Source organism: Ursus arctos, unplaced genomic scaffold (genome assembly GCF_023065955.2).
Source record: "Ursus arctos isolate Adak ecotype North America unplaced genomic scaffold, UrsArc2.0 scaffold_22, whole genome shotgun sequence".
Classification (NCBI taxonomy): Eukaryota; Metazoa; Chordata; class Mammalia; order Carnivora; family Ursidae; genus Ursus; species Ursus arctos.
Window position 1 is genome coordinate 23,452,720 of NW_026622897.1, and position 18,236 is coordinate 23,470,955.

The 18,236-nt window shown below is 34.5% G+C and overlaps 1 protein-coding gene across 7 annotated transcripts in view; it reads right to left on the bottom strand.

Moving 5' to 3' along the window:
* Nucleotides 1–18,236, bottom strand: part of ARHGAP32 (Rho GTPase activating protein 32) — a 287,685-nt gene that overhangs the window by 87,535 nt on the left and 181,914 nt on the right. For all 7 annotated transcript variants that reach the window (XM_057317021.1, XM_057317022.1, XM_057317023.1 and 4 more), the window contains 3 exons: nucleotides 4,844–4,981; nucleotides 2,726–2,818; nucleotides 1,473–1,595 (listed from right to left, as the gene is read on the bottom strand). In XM_057317021.1, the coding sequence (XP_057173004.1) occupies nucleotides 1,473–1,595; nucleotides 2,726–2,818; nucleotides 4,844–4,981 (354 nt within the window). The remainder of the gene's footprint in view (nucleotides 1–1,472; nucleotides 1,596–2,725; nucleotides 2,819–4,843; nucleotides 4,982–18,236) is intronic.

Below are 18,236 nucleotides of genomic sequence, written 5' to 3' on the forward strand. Positions count from 1 at the left end.
GAACAAAAGTTAAAGTACAATCCTTATTCTCTGGCTAATTATTTCTGGAAAAACATAACACCTTTTTCTGTAAAAAATTCAATAATCTTAACCATTTGTAAAGAAGAAGTCTAAAAAAGTTAAGCAGCACAAAGATTGGGATCCAACCAACATATGTGCAGTAACTTCAGAAAGCCAAATTTATAGCATACGATTTTTGAATGCCAGCCATCATACTATTGTCACCACTTCTGTTAAAACACTGTTACTGTTACTAAAAGTGATCAGATCCACTTAGAAGGGACAGTTTAAAATACTCATATTTAGAACAACCACAACTTTTATTAATACACATTTAGTGCATGATTACCATGTGCCATGTACTGTTTTTGAGCACTTGATACATTTTACTTAGTCATATAACAAAGGCCTGCAATGTCTACAATTACTTGGTTATCCTTAGTAAGTATAAAGTTTGATGACAACTACGCCTTTTGCATTAGATGGTACAATATAACATTTCCACTTAATAGCTTACTTTCTTCACTCTAAAAGACAATCTAGTAAGTTTATACAAACTTTTACAAAATCTTAAATATAAAAATCATAATAATAGTTTTTAACAATATATTTAATGGAAGTTACATTCTTCAATCAAAATAAGTGATTTCTGGGATAAAACCTAGTTAAGTACTTCAGAACAATATTACTATGGTATACATATTGCTTTAAAAATTTTTCTTTGTATATTAACAACTGATTTTCCAGGCCATGAAAGTCATCTTCACAAAGCCACATTTGGTAACAGACACAGCATCTTTCAAGACATGCATTCCTTTGTGTATGGAACCTAAAAATTTATATTGTTTTTTTCTTAAGCTGAATAACTGTTAGCAGTTTTTTGTCTCTCATCAGCCAATATTAAATAAAGAAACTTAACTTCCCTCCTTTTGCATCTGATAGCAAGAAATGTTCATTTCACTTTTTATCCATTCTTTAACTCAATCTTTGAATAAACAATGAGAAGAAAGTATCACTGGGTATTGCTTTTAGGTACTAAAAACACAAAGACAAAAGACTGAGACCTGGCTCTCAAAAAGATCACGAAGATAAACAGGACAACAATTATGACTGAGTGTAATAAGTGAAATGTCAGCGATAGGGGTGCCTGGCTGGCTCAGTCAGTAGGCCATGCGACTCTTGATCGTGAGGTTGTGGGTTTGAGCCCCACATTAGGTGTAGAGATTACTTAAATATAAAGTATTTTTTAAAGAAAGAAAGAAAAAAGAAATGTCGATTCAGGCTATTTGGGGATATGTGTCTGCACAGAGTAGGGAGATCAAGGATGACTTCCTAGAAGAAATGGGAGATTTAAACTGAATTTCCAATGATGAATACGGTCATTAAATAAAAATAGATGGCATTCCAGGCTAAAAGATAATGGAGTATAGGAAAAGGGCCTGAGCTGACACAGAAAGTCTTTAGCCATTTACCTCTAAAGTCAATTCGTCAGGGGCCCGAGCAGTGTACCTCTTGATAACGTGGGCAGCACCGACAGCAGGAGTGTTAATGGATGATTCCTCATGAACTAGAAGATGATTTCCCTTATTGTCAATCTATAACAAAGAAAATGGACTATGAGATGGTTAAAGACATGGGACTTGCAAAAGTTTCTTTGACTATCTATAAAAGATATTCAATTTGATTTAGAGAAACCATAACCTGAAGAATCTTAAAAAAACAACAGCTACTATATATATTGAGTACTTAATGTACGCTAGTCATTGTGCTGTGCACAGAACATGATTTAATTTAATCCTCATAACTCTATGGGGCGCCTGGCTGGCATAGTGGTTAAGCATTTGCCTTTGGCTCAGGGCGTGATCCTGGCATTATGGGATCAAGCCCCACATCAGGCTCCTCCACTATGAGCCTGTTTCTTCCTCTCCCACTCTCCCTGCTTGTGTTCCCTCTCTCGCTGGCTGTCTCTATCTCTGTCGAATAAATAAATAAAAGCTTAAAAAAAAAATTCCTGTATAACTCTAAAAGACAGTCAACATCATTATCATAATTTAAAGATAAAAATGTTAAAGCTAAAAAAGGTTATATAATTTATGAGAAATTAAATAATTTGTCCAAGTTCACACAGCCAATAATGGAAGAGCCAATATCTCAGTGCAAGTTGGCCTGCCTCTAAGCTCATATTTTTTTCAATTTTCCATCCGGTCTTCCCAATTTCCACTGAGAGGAAAGAATAATATAACTTTACATATGCACATTAAGGAGAAATGCCTAACATATTTTCTGGATACTGTAATACTCAATACAATCTTAAATTGGACTCTTTAAAAAGTGTATTGTCTCTTGTTCATAAATAATTGAAACATATTTTCAATTACTAAGTTAACTAAATAGATATAAATGTATATAGTGTATGTGTTTGTGTGTGTGTGTGTGTATATATATATATTTCTAAATGTACACATTAATACATTAAACACCAAACTAAGAGGTGCCATTGAAATTCACAAGATATACTTAAATTAATTTCCTGGATTCTCAAAGAAAGATAGATTTGAGATAAAAAATGCTTAACATATCACTTTATCTATCCTTCCAAAAGATGAGAATAAACTCCATTTCTTTGATTCCTAAAGCTCAATAGTTATCAAAATTAAATTAACATTAAATTTCTTAAGTAGACAGTTCAAAAATAAATTTTGATAAGACATAAATTAGATAATACCTCCATCCAAGTAAGGGCAGGTCCACAATTGATCTTGTTGCCAGCAATAGCTGAAAGGCGGGATAGGTAAGCCATAAGCATCTGAGTGACAGACTAAAGAGAAAGAGAAGATTCAGTGGTAACTCAAAGTCAAGATACAGCACTCTGTCCAAGTAACTCGTATAAATTGGTTGTTTCTGGGGGCAAAAAATCTGCAGATTTTTAGGCATTGTAATAGTAATAGGGGATTCTTCACAGTGGCTTGAGATTTCCATGAAGTGAAACCACAGGCACTTACATAGAAATACCCTGTCTTGTGAAGAACTTTAACTGCTATGTCCTCATCATCAGGGATCATACTATTTTATAGCTTCTAACCTTATTGCTGTCTATTTTTATACTGAAAATATAAAAAAGATAATTATAAGCAGAGACATACTTGGCTTTTCTGCCCAGCTTCCTCCTGGCTACCTTGAAACTCTCCAAGACCTGCTGTAATCTTCCATGCATGCAGCTGTGACAGGACAGCCATATTCATGTGCAACTGCACACCATGGGTCCGTGGACTGGTCCAGAAATGTGACTGAACATTAGCTGGCCTAACAAGAGTTACTGCAGGAATTAGGAATTATGATACAAAATTTAACTCATTCTGGTGGCTGTCTTAAAAAAAGAGAATAAAATCCTGGGACTTTTTCGTAGTGGCCATGTCCTGAGACAGCTGGGGAAAGAAAAAATATGACAAGTAGGTGGACATGGGAAATGGAGATGGACTTCGAGGTTTCCTATGATACAAAAAGAATCTGCGGTTTTAAGTCTGCTGCTGTGTCAGTTCTTACATGACTGAGGAGGTCTCTACTTTGTCGTACCTACTTAATTGCCTTGGAATTCATTAGAGATTTGAAATGGCTTCCCCTCAGGACTTGAAAAGTATCTGCACTCTTTTTCAAGCATCCATTGCGGCTGCTGAGGAGTTGAATGTCAATACGATTCTTGTTCTTTTAAGAAAGTATGTGTTTAGCTCTCTGAAAGCTTTTTGGGTTTTCTCTCTGTTGGCATTTTGAAATTTCACTATAGTCTTTCTAGATGCATGTATTTTCAGTCATCATGCTTAGCACTTACTGGGCCCATCTGATCTGAAACATGCCTTTCCTAAGTTTTAGAGAATTTCTTATATTAATTTTTAGTTACTTCCATCTACTATATCCTGCTAGAACTCCTAGAAGAGGGAAATAGGAACTTCAGGAACTATTCTCCATGATTCCCAATTGTTCTCCCACAACTTTTCATGCTTCTCTCCGTTCTGGGGCTATATTCTTATAAAATTTGCTCTCCCAGCTCACTAATGCTCTCTTCATCTGTGTCCATTTTGAACACAGTCCAACTATTCAGGTTTGCTATGACTAAAATTAATTTAAGTAAGTACATGTTCATTTCAAAGATCTCTGATCTTTTTATTTTTATAAAACTCTGCTCTCATTCCATGACTGTTTGCCTCACTTTCTCTCTGAAGATAGTAATCATGCTTCTGAAAGCCCTGTTTGCTCTTTTCAGTTATTTTATTTATTCAGCTTTTATCATCAAGATTTCTAATTTATCTGTCCTCTTCAATCCTCTTGTACATGTGTTTTATGCTGTATTTGCTCACCCCCCATAAATCCTACCCATCTACTTTCAAAGATTCCTCCCAATTTTGATGGTTGTTATTTTCTGATGTTATAAAGAATCTCTTCCCATTTAAATTTTTTAAAAATCTTTTCTATTCTTACCAGAAATTTGGCAGGAGTGGAGGTAAGGGCACAGACATGACATGTCATCATAAACTATACCTTTCTCTAATTATTAGTTAAGTCAACATTTTTCCATATTTCTGCTTCCACAGTTTATGTTCTCTTTGAAGAATGGTCTGCTCATATATATAGCATGTTTATATACTATGAATTTTTTAATAAAATTACACTCCAAGCCTACCTTAATTCTAAATATTCTACATAGCACTACTAATTTTTCAGTTACGAAATAATTAAATAATCCCTGGAATCATCCTGAGTGTTCAATATAAGCTTTTATTTAGTTTACAGACAAAACTTCCTGTAATTTATAGACAGTGATTACTGCTACAAAGTACTAAATGCTTACCTCCGGACTATCCTTCAGGGCATCAGAACGGGGAAGCTCTGAGAGTTGGGAGAATCGTCGGTCATAAATACATAAATGAAGATGTTTATCAAGTACCCGAAAATCTTCATAACTTCTTTTAACAATCCAACTTTTGCCCTATGGTAAGAAAAAAAAGATGCTTATAATTTGTCTCAACTAGAAAATGCTTATGAATCAGGCCTTATTCTACAACAGTTTTATATTCATGATATTTTATATTTTCTAATGAAAAGCTTCTCTCAACCTGATAGTAAATAGGTAAATAGTTAAAGATTTATTTATTTATTTCAGAGAGAGAGAAAGAAACCACACGAGTGGGGGAGGGGGGACTAGAGGGAGAGAATCTTCAAGCAGACTCCCTGCTGAGCATGGTGCTTAATGCTGTTGCCAGGCTCGCTCCTACAACCCATGGGATCATGACCTGAGCCAAAACCAAGAGTCAGACACTCAACAAACTGAGCCACCAGGTGCCCAGGTAAATGGTTAAAACTCCAAAACACCCCAGTGAGTTATAGTACATTAAAAGGTCAATAGTTGAAAATAAGATAAAACTCTCCACTGACCCTCCTTCTACTGCTGGCTGTAGAAAGTCCACTGGCTCTCTTTGGGAGCAATGAATGCTAGATGGTAAGACAGCATGTGACCTTAAACCCACAGAAAGAACCATAAAATAATTCTGGATGGGAGAATATTATCAAAAATTAAAGAAAAATAAAACCAAGTTATTGATAGCTTATCACAAACATTTTCTATGACTAAGACTGGAAAATCAAAACCACTGAAGTCCTAATCAATACACATTTGATATGGATATGTTACCCAGAACTCTTATCCCTCCTAACAATTTCAGGCTTTTTTCCTTTCCTTGCCCAATCTCACAAGCTCATCAAAAATGAAAATCCACTCACAGAACTTATTTATTACATTCTACCCTCTAATTTTCTCGACTCTATTACGTCCTATAACCCAAGCTTTAGTAGGGATGAACATCCCTTCTTACCTGGAATACTGATAATGTTCCTTATCTTTGATCTCCCCTGCTCCCCTCCCCACCAGTACAAAATACAAAGCTTATCAGGTCACACTATCAAAAATCCTTCAAAAACTCCCACAGTCAGTACTGATGAGCAGGTCCCAACTGCACACCATTTAGTTTTGCAATTTAACCTAATTTTATACAGAGGCTTTCATCTCATAAAAAATCTGGAAGGACTGCAGTTAAAGCCTTCACAGCAACCATCTCGGAAGTGAAGAAATGCTTTTAGTGTAGCTCTTCTCCATCTGCCCCAGCCAAATGGGTCAGAAACAGAAGGCATCAGTTCCTGGGAGAGAGATGTACTGAATTCTAAACACAAGTATGTTGAAACTAACCTGATAAACTTGTATTGTCCTACTCCGGACTATAATTCTACATTACACAGGTGGAGAACAATACCAACTCCCTGTCTGAGAGGGTTTTTAGAATGAAGTAAGACAATACATGTGGCAGAGACTTTTAAAGAACAGTGTTCTGGTCACTATTTTAAGAAATATTAGATTCATGAGGCTGATATAGCTGAAATGGGATCCAGTTAATTCTGAAGATCAGCCTGAATTGGGAACTACTGATCCACAGGATAAAGTCCAAACATATTTGCACATATCATGGCTTTCATCATCTGAGCTCTGTCTAAATTTATACGCTGATCTCAGTCATTACTCCTCCATGCCCTTTCTTTGCTTCCAGTTATGCTCAATTATTTGCATTTATTCAGTTTATGAGATGTTTGTTCCCTTTCTTGCCTCCCTGATCTTTAAGTGCTGTCTCTTCTGCTATGGAAAATCATTCTTCCACTCTTTGCTGAAGTAAGCGCCTCTGTTTTCTCTGTTTTTCTGCCTTCTCACCCAAAGATTTCCTATATACCAACAGTGGGTTAAATACTTGTTCCTTTGAATGACAAAAATTAAAACTGAAAATAAACAACAAAGGCAGAAAAAAGAGAACAACAGCATACAGCTGCAATTATTTTCTCTTTCATACACACATTTTTTAAATTATGCAACACTTCAAATATCAGAAAAGTACAAAAAATAGTTTATCACATATTTATGTCTCTATCACAGAGATTAAACAGATGTTGACTTTTTTGTTTCAAAGCTCTGGATGTTTTTTAAAAGAAACAATTATTATAGATACAAAGTCCCATTCTTTTGTGTTCCTCTTCTAAAGGTGAGGACAGGAGTTGATGTGAATTGTCACCATGCATAATGCAGCTTATACCTTTACTATACATGCAGGTACACAGTGCATTGTCCAAAACAAGTAATAAGATTTTATTTCCTTCTCTATGGATCTAATCACAAATTAGATCAAATTCACTCAAAATCTCAGGTATGTGAGAGAACAGAAATTAAAATGCATGTCAAATAAAAATAATTTAAATTATCATTTGGACAAGAAGCCTTCACGGCCATGATCCACAGTATTTTAAATTTATCCACTCTATCTTCTGATTTGGGTTTGGCCTAAAGTGTTTTTTAAAAAAATGTATACGAATACTTTAGGTACAACACTGCAAAGTCTAATTTGCCCAAGTAATTACTACGCCAAGCTATTTACCTTATTTACATTACCTGCACAGCTCGTAAAATTTATATAGATTTACCTCTTGAAATAAAGAAACAGCTAAGATCTTGACATTAGGATCAGAATGTCCCCATTGTGAATCCTGGCTGTTTAAGAATTTAGTGAAGTAAATTAATGTAAAGTGATTAACAGAGTACCAGGTAACAGAAATGGCTCAGTACATGCTGGTCATTCCTATTCTTTATTGATTTAGAGAACTTGTTCTGGGCCAAACATACCAAAATTAGAGAACAGAGTTTCCAAACAAAACTCCACAGTATTTAGCAAAACAAATGACTAGTCACCAAAAGCTGAGAAACTCAAAGGAAAAAAGAACACTATTACTGATTACTTTTAAGTACATCAGGGTTTCAACCAGGGAAGGTAATGTATCATTCGAGGTCATAAGTTATCTTCCATATTGGCTGAATTACCAACTTTAGTTTTGGAAAGTAAATCTTAAATTTAATATCTTTATTTTATTCTATTTTATTTTAATATCATTATTTTAAAATAATTCATATATCCTGGTGAAATTTTGTTTTTGTTTTGTTTTCCTGTTTTCTTTCAGAAGAAAATGTAACATCAGCATTGTAGTCACTAGTACAAAGGTGAAGCAATTAATCAGGATCGCCTCAGGATTAAACATGTGTATAATCATTCCAGGTATTGGAGGTAAGGAGTGAAATAACTTGACAATCTGGTAAATTCACACTTATTACTCCTTTTGAGCCAACAGACTAATAAGCAAAATGGTCAGTATAAAAAAAATGTAGTACTGCATTTGTTGGTACCTGGTGCTTTTAGAACAGAAACTGGCTCTGCTTTTAATCATTTTTCATTAAACATTCCTTACTAAGTGACAAATATTCTGAAATAATTGTAAGACATTAGGGACTAAATGCTGGTGTCTCCCCAAAACTCATATGTAGAAACCCAACCCTCTGATAGGATGGCATTAGGAAGTGGAGCCTTTGGGAAATAATTAGGACACGATGAGGTCATGAGGGTGGAGCCCTCGTGAATGGGATTAGTACCCTTAGAGGAGTTATAAAAGAGCTTGCTTCTCCTTCTCTACTCTCTGCCACATGAGATTAAAAGAAGTCATCTGTTTGCAATTTGAGAAATGGCTCTCACCAGAACTTTGCCATTCTGACCTCTTAATCTCTGACTTCCAGCTTCCAGAACTGTGAGAAATAAATTTCTATTGTGTATAAGGTACCCAGTCTATGGCACTTTGTTAAAGCACCCCAAACTAAGACATAAGGTAACATCTGGTACCTGGAATATCACTTTCCCCTTGGCATACAAAACAGATTTCTAGACCTACAAGATTGTGAAACACAGAGGGAAGAAAGAAGAAAGAAAAGAATGAGGAAAGTGGCAATTAGTAATGCAGGATATAAATGTAGACTCCCCTAGGCTACTTGCTAGGATGTAACCTTAGGTAACTCTTCTAAATCTCAGCTTATTCATCTGTAAAATCAGAAAGTTACCAGTACCTGGTGTTGCTGGAAGATTAAATGAAATAACGCACAGAAGTCACTGAGCACACTGCCTGCCAATCATTCATTAAACATTGGTTATCACTATTCATATTTTTCTCACTGGTATAGCTGTCTGTCACAAAAATACCTTTTGAATGCTGTATTAGTCACGTACTTCTCATATAACAGGCAAATATTAGTTTGGTTGAAACCGTTAACATGCACTGACACTAGAACATTACCTTCACTAACCTAGACTAACTTTGGAAAAGGTTGAAACGTGCAAACTGAGAGACTTTGGAAGTACCCAGATTACAGCATAATAATTGAAAACAAGATTGCAATAACACATCTGTATTTAAGTCTATGTTCCAATGTCTTACAATTCTTTAGCATAAATTCCTAAAAATTGTGACATTAGCCAAACCTAAGTGGAAGGATATATTAGATTTGTCTATGCTATTTTTGCAAATTTTCTGTCAGACTAAACTAATTTTTAAATAAAAAGGTAAAATACACACAATTTCAAAAATGGAAAGGTTGTACCAATTTTTACTGTTTGTGCCTATTTTGCTGCATCTTCACTAATACTGAAAAAATCATTTAAATTTTCCAATAGGTGAAATGGTATCTTTCATTCTTTTAAGAATTATCTATTTACATCTTTGCCAATCTTTCTACTAAAATATATTGTATGCTGCTACATAGCACTTAGCAAACCTAACAAAACATATTATACTGAATGTCTAGCCAAAGTATTTGATGTAACTATTAGCCCTTTGAGAACAGTAACACATTTATTTAAATAGTTTGTTAGTCAAGAAATTTACTTGAATGCATTCTGAAGTGATACATTAAATGGCTTATTACACTAAGATATTAATTTTCTGCTTAAAGGAAGTAAAAAAGAAGTTGGTAGGCCTTTCTTACTTATGACTTCTTCTTATACAAGTATTTAAAATATACTTTTAAAAGAGGCATTAAAATATATTGTTTTGTGCTTTATACTTGTTCTGCAAGTTCACCTTTTTTAGTTCCTCTGGCTCTGTCTTATCAAGTACCACACAAAAATAAGAAGTCCAATGAAAACACATTGTGATTCAGTCACATTTCAGAAATGATCTTGTCTGTCAGGTTAAAAGTAATAACTGAACTTCCGATTTCTTTTCCAGTGTATAAGGCACTTAGAGATCGCCACTCTGTCTTAACAAGTAAAAAGCTAAACAAACTGAAAAACAAATAACTCTTCACAGATCCATGAGAGAAATGAGGTCACAGGGCAAACCATTCTCCCCAGAATTGAAGAGACCTAGAAGTCCAGAAAAGAAGAAAGAGCTAAACTCAATTATCTATAATTCTCTCTTTAAAAAAAAACAGAAAATTAAAATGAAGTAAACAGAAGAAATTAAAAAATTATAGTAAAAATCAATGAACTTGAAAACAGGAAATCAACAGCGAAAATTAACAAAACCAAAAGCTGATTCTTTGTTAAGATCAATAAAATCAATAAACCCCTAGGCAGGCTAAGTAAAACAAAAAGAAGAAAAACACAGATTACTAATATCAGACATGAAAGAGAGCACATCACAACAGATTATATGAACATTAAAAGGAAAATAAATACTATAACTCCATGCTCACACATCTGAAAACCTAGATGAAATTGACCCAGGTCCTTGAAAGACACAATCTGCCAAAACTTCTACAAAAAGAAATGGACAATCTGAATAAGGCCTACATCTATTTAAAATATTGAATCAATAATTAATCAACTTCCAAAAGAGAAAGCACCAGGCCAAGATTGGTTCACAATGTTTGAATCATACCAAATATTTAAGAAAGAAATTGTATCAATTCTCTGTAATCTCTTTCAGAAGATTGAAAAAGAGGGAATACTTCCCAATTCATTCTATGAGGCTAGAATTAACCTACCACCAAAACAAGACAAAGACATTACAAAAAAGGAAAACTACAGAACAATATCTCTTGAGAATACTGATGAAAAAAAATCAACATTATTAGCTAATCGGATCCAACAACATGGAAAATAATTATGTACCACAATCAAGTGGGATCTATTCCAGGCATGCAAATCTGGTTCAACATTCAAAATTAGTTAATGAAATTAATCACATTAATAAGCTAAAGAAGTAAAATCACATGATCACATTGGCAGATGTACAAAAAGCATTTGCCAACATCCAACACTCATTCATGATAAAAATTCTCAGTAAACTAAGATTAGTGGGATATTTCCTTAACTTGGTAAAGAATGTCTATAAAACTCTACAGTGAGCATCATAGAAATAGTGAGAAATTGAAGCTTTCCAAATAAGATCAGAAACAAGGCAAGGGTGACCCTCTCTCCATTGCTTTCCAACACTGTCCTGCAATTTCTAGCTAATGCATTAAGGCAATAAAAGGAAATAAAAGATATACAAATGGGGAAGGAAATTAAACAGCCTTTGTACACAGATGACATGATCATCTAGGTGTACATTACAAAAGAATTATCTAAAATCCTTCTAGAACTAATAAGTGGTTATACCAAAATAGCAGAATACAAAGTTAATATACAAAAGTCAATTGCTTTCCTAGGTGCCAACAATGAATAACCTCAATTTGAAATTAAAAACACAATAGCATTTATATCAGCACCCTCCCAAAAGAGAAGTAATTAAGTGTAAGTTCTAAAAAACTACAAACAAGCTCTACATGAGGAAAACTACAAGACTCTGGTAGAAGCAAACAAAGGACTAAAAAATTTGAGAGATATACCATGCTCAGGGATAGGAAAACTCAATATTGTCAAGATGTCAATTCTTCCCAACTTGATCTAGATTCACGGTGCTATGCCAATCAAACTAAAGCAAGTTATTTTTGTCAGTATCAATAAACTGTTTCTGAAGTTTATAAAGAGGGGAAAAAGACCAAGAACAGCTAACACAATATTGATGGAGAAGAACAAAGTTGGAAGAATGACACTAAGTGACTTCAAGACTTACCGTAAATCTACAAGAATCAAAACAGTGTGGTATTGGCAAAAAAAAAAAAAAACAACAAAAACAAAAAACAAAAAAACCTCCAAAGTAACAGAATAGAGAGCCCAGAAATAGACCTACCTAAATAGCATCAACCAATCTTTAACAAAAGAGAAAAGGCAATACAATGGATAAAAAGACAGTCTTTTCAAAAAATAGTGTTGGAAAAACTGGCAAAATCCACAGGCAAAAATATAAATCTAGACATAGGCCTTATAGCTTTCACAAAATCACTCAAAATGGATCACAGACATTAATGTAAAATGCAAAATGATAAAACTCAATAACATACGAGAAAACAGAGATGATCTTGGGTTTGGTGATGAACTTCTTTAGATACAACACTAGAGGCACAATCAGTGAAAGAAAGAATTGATGAGCTGACCTTCACTGAAATTAAAATTTTCTGCTGTGTTAAGACACTATCAAAAAAATGAAAAGACAAGTAATAGACTTGAGTAAAAATACTGATAAAAGATATACCTGGTAAAGGACTATTACCCAAAATACACAAAGAACTCTTGAAAATCAACAATAAGAATGACTAAAAAATGGTCCAAAGACCTTAACAGACACCTCAACAAAAAGATATGCAAATGATAAATAAGTATATGAAAAGATGCTCCATATCATATGTTATCAGGGAAATGCAAACTAAAATGAGACACTACTACACACCTATTAGAATGGCAAAAATCCAGAACTGGTAAAACCAAATGCTGACAAAGATGTGAAGCAACAGGAAATTTCTTTCATTGCTAGTAAGAATACAAAATAGTAAACCCACTTTGGAGGACAGTTCGTCAGTTTCTTATAAAACTAAACATACCTTACCATAGGTTCCAGCAACTGGACTCCTTGCTGTTTATCCAAATGAGCTAAAAGTTATGCCCACACAAAGCGTGCACGTGAATGTTTATAGCAACTTTATTCATAATTGCTGAAATTTAGAAGCAAGCAAGATGTCCTTCAGCTGGTGAATGGATATGTAAACCGTGGTACATCCAGACAATGTAATATTATTCAGCACTAAGAAGAAAGAAGCCTTGAGAAGACATGGAGGAAACTTAAATGCATATTACTAAGTGAAAGAAGCCAAGCTGGAAAGGCTACATACTGTAATAATTCAAACCATATGACACTATGAAAAAGGCAAAACTACAGAGACAGTAAAAATATCTGTGGTTGCCACTGGTTAGGGAGAAGTGAAAGATAAATACAGTACAGAGAATTTTAGGGCAGTGAAACTATTATGTATGATACCATAATGGTGGGTACATACAATTATAAATTTGTCCAAACCCACAGAATGTACAACACCATGACTACACCCTTGCTGACAAAGGTATGTAGCATCAATTGTAACAAAGGTACCCTGCTGGGAAAAGACACCCATAGTGAACAAGGTTGAGCATATGTGGGGATAAGAGGTATACAGAAGATAAGGTATACAGGATAAGAGGAACCTTGGACTTTTCACTAAAGTTTGCTGTGAACCTAAAACTACTTTAAAAAATATACTAATTTTTAAAAAGTAATCATGTTTTCTTCCCTCTAAGCAGTATTACTCAAGGAAATAAATATCAACAACCAACCACAAAAATGCAAAAGAGCCTAGAAAAGTAAGTGGTGGGGGATTGGATGTCAAAATTCACTTCCTTACACATCAGTGAACTGATTTCTTTCAATTTTTTAAAAATATTCTTGTGCCAGCAAAAGTCTGTTCTTTTAAACAGGTTATCATTCACAAAATGAAAACCTCAATATAATTTGCAAATCATCTAAAACTGTTAAATTCACTGAGAAAATTCTAAAAATAGTAAAATACCTCCCATTTTAGCAGATATGAAAGAACTTTAAATTCCATATGTAAAAAAAACTTTCATCATCAAATTCATCATAAAGTAAACTGAATAAAATACAATTGACCCTTGAACAACATGGGGGGGGGGGTAAGAGGCATTGACCTCAGTGCATAGTCAAAAATCCACATATTAGTTTTGCTCCTCCGAAACATAACTTTTAATAGCCTACTCTTGACTGGAAGCCGTGCCAATAGCATAAACAGTCAATAAGCATGTTTTGAATGTTATATTATGTACTATATTCTTTTCTTTTATTCTTAAAGGTAGAAGAAAAAGTGTTATTAAGAAAATCACAAGGAAGAGATGATACATTTACAATAATACACTGTATTTATCAAAAAAATCTGTGTGTAAGTGGAACCATGCTACTCAAACCAATGTTGTTCAAGGATCAACTACACATGATCAGAATATTTTAGAAATTCACTTATTTTATAAATAACAAAACAAAAAAAAAAACAAAAAACTACTTATGCATATCTGCTTAAATTTTAATTTACTGCTAACTTCTAACCTTAATAATTATTATTCTCAAGCAATTTTTTGCTATCCAACCAGTAACAAAATATCAACAATTGTTGATAAGGCTGAAAAAGGCTACGAGAAAAAGAAATCTCTAATGTACATAGGATCAAATTTCTAACAAATTTCTAAAATTTTGTTCTTCTTTGTCTCATTACTGAGGACCTAGGTAGTACAAGAACTGGAGTAAGCATTAGAGATGCAACAGAGAACAATCAGATCTCTGACTTCTCAGAATTTATTTCCAGTGCGGAAAATAAGTGTTACTGAAGTATTGTTGAAATGCAATGTTATAACTAGTTTCAGGGGCACAACACAGTGCTTCAACAATTCTATACATTACAAAATGCTTACCACAGTGAGTGTAGTTACCATCTGTCATCGTGCAGTGTTATTACACCCCATGATTTATTCATTCTATAAATGGAAGTATGTACCACCTCCCTTCACCTATTTTGCTCATCTCATCAACCACATCCCCTCTGTCAAACACCAGTTTGTTCTCTGTATTTATGAGTCAATTTCCGTTCTGTTTGTTTGTTTTGCTTTTTAGATTTCCACATATAAGTGAAGCCATATGGTATTTGTCTTTCTCTGTCTGACTTAATTCACTTAGCAGAATACCCTCTAGGTCCATCCATGTTGTCACAAGTAGCAAGATCTCCTTCTTCTTTATGGGTGAATCCACTGTGTACATATCCACCATAACTTTATCTATTCATCTATTAATGGCTGCTTAGGATTGATTCCCTATTTTGGCTATTGTAAATAATGCTGTAATAAACATAGATGTGCATATATCTTTTTGAATGAATACTTTTTGAAGTAAATAAATACATAAGTAAAATAATTATAACTTTGTTCTGTGAAGAGATTAAACAAGAAACTACCTCAGGGAAGGTAGTCAGGACAAGCCCTTCTGAGGAGGTGAAATCGTAAACTCTATCCTGAAAACTGAGAAGGCACCAGACATAACAAGAGCAGTGTGAAGAGAGTTACATGCTGAGCAATGTTCAATACCTTGTAATAGGAAAGTACTTAGTCTTTTAAAAACTGAATGAAAGCTAGCATGACCAGAACAAGGGAAGAGCAGGTTGTCGTGACATGATGCAGAAGAGGTAGGCAAGGTCCAGATCAGGTGGGACCTTCACAGACCTTGGTTAGCAATTTGGGTTCAGTTCTAAACACAGTGAAAACCTACTGAAGAGTGTTAACCATGAAGATAACATTTTCAATTTACATTTTACATCACTCTAGCAGTTTAAATGGTTCTAACTGATTACAGGATGCAAACACAAATGCTAATCACAACATCCCAACAAGATACCAGCACCTTGGGCTAGTTCTGTAATAACAGAGATGGGAAAAGACAAATTCTAAATATATCTGCTGTTCTTTCTGAGAAGAACAGTCCTCACCCGTGTCCTTGGAAGCCCCTTTATCATGGAAAAGTTAAGTGAAAAAGAATAAATTCTCTCTTTAATGGTATGATGAAGTTCAGTAAAAAGAGAATGATCTGAAAAGAGAATGAACTGATTTAATCTTTGCAGGGCCTTATCCTAGGACTTTACATAAGTTACTTAACACCTATCAGCAACAGTTTACTCACCTATAAAATGAAAATAGTAACACATTTCAAAAAAGAGTTACAAGGTTTGGATGTTTAACAATTTATCTATATATTCTGTTCATACACAGATGCTCTACAAATGTGAATAGTCAACCCCACCCCTTAGTAACAGCATTTTCTAAGTGGACTAAGTGGAGGAGATATTTAATACCAAGGAATGCATTTCTGATGGTGGAATTTCAAGCAGGAGATATTTTGAGGCAGGAAAGCATTCCCCTTAAAACCAACTGTTTACCCCACCTACCAGGACATAAAGGAGCTTTCAGAGTACTGTAAATATTTATGAAAATCTTGATCCTCAGAAAAAATAAACTATTATATAATGATGAATTCTCGTTAAAATACAAAGGTAGTTAATACGATCCAAATACAATAAAACCATTCATTTTAACTGGTCTAAATCTTATAATGAAACAAAAGATAGTAAGTACTTTATTAAGCAGCAATTTCTTAAACTAACAAAACTATACTTACAGAAAGGAAAGATCATAAAGGATTTTCATTAGAACACCTGTTAGAATAAATTCTTGTAACAGCTAGGTTTAAATTTGCCATTTTAAAATCAACACTTAAAAGCTGATGTTTGGGGGCACCTGGGTGGCTCAGCCATTAAGCATCTGCCTTTGGCTCAGGTCATGATCCCAGGGTCCTGGCATCGAGCCCCACATTGGGCTCCCTGCTAAGCAGGAAGCCTGCTTCTCCCTCTCACACTCCCCTTGCTTGTGTTCCCTCTCTTGCTGTCTTTCTCTGTCAAATAAATAAATAAAATCTTAAAAAAAAAAAAAAAAAAAGCTGATGTTTGCTTACTTGCTAAAGAATAAAACAACAGAACACTGAGTGGCATGGAGACTCATTACCACTGACATTATACTTATAAATAATTTAGTCTAAGTAACAGGGCTCAATTAGTGTGGGGGTTTATCTCTTTTTGGACTTTTTAAAATTACTGAATGTTCAACACTTGAGACAGTAAAAGTTTTTCTAAGATCTTCTTTGACATGTGACCGGATTTCCTAGAATTGTTATTAATATTCATTAAAGTCAAACTAAATATATTATGTTTTCTGAAAAGTAAGGAATAGGCAGAAGAAAAATTAGTATGATTTTTCAGAAAAGATAAAAGTATTACCATTCAGATCAATATCATGACACAAGAGTGTTTTTTCATCCACATTAGCCGATCTGTTTGTTATACATAATACTTTTTTTCAGTTTGTGTACTTAAAGAACAGAATGAAAAATGATGGAAGGAACATCTGAAAAATAATATGCTTATATTGGTTAAGACAACTTACTCTAAATCATGATTTATATGAAAGGAAGGGCATTGGGGGCTTGGGCAAGGCATTAAAGATCTATTTATCGAGGCATCTGAATCACTTTTTTTTAAAGATTTTATTTATTTGAGAGAGAGAGAGAAAGAAAGAGCGCACAGCTAGGGGGAGAGGCAGAGGGAGAAGGAGAAGCAGATTCCCTACTGAACAGCAAGCCCGATGCAGGACTTGATCCCAGGATGCTGGGATTATGACCTGAGCCAAAGGCAGATGCTTAAACAAATGAGCCACTCAGGCACCCCTCTGAGTCACTTCAAAAATGGTTAATATTCACCTGAGACACAGCAATGTGGCTAAATGAGATCTGTATGACAGGTATCTGTTCCATTTGCTTTGGGCTCATGCTACACCAGCTTTTAATATTGTAACTATCACTCAGACTATATAATGACCTGGGATCTTAACCAGTTGGCCTGGACTATCTCCCACAGAGGCTCTTGATTTGAGGCTTCCACTTAAAGAGCCTCTGAAGACTTCCCCAACCTGAGAAAGAAAACAGATATCCAAGTCCAGGAAGCCCCAAACAAGATGAACCCAAAGAGAACCACACCAAGACACATTAAGAATTTAAATGTCAAAAATTAAAGATAAAGAGAGAATCTCAAAAGCAACAAGAGAAAAGCCAGCAGTGAGTATAGAGACCACCCATAAGACTATCAGCTGATTTTTCAGCAGCAGGTTTTCAGGCCAGAAGGAAGTAGCATGATATTTTCAAACTGCTGAAAGGGAAAAACCTACAACCAAGAACAATCTACCAGCAAAGTTTTTATTCAGAATTGAAGGAGACATAAAGAGTTTGCCAGACAAGCAAAATTTTTAAAAGTTCACCAGTAAACTGGCATTACAAGAAATGTTGAAAGGATTTCTTTAAGCATAAAGGAAAGGGCT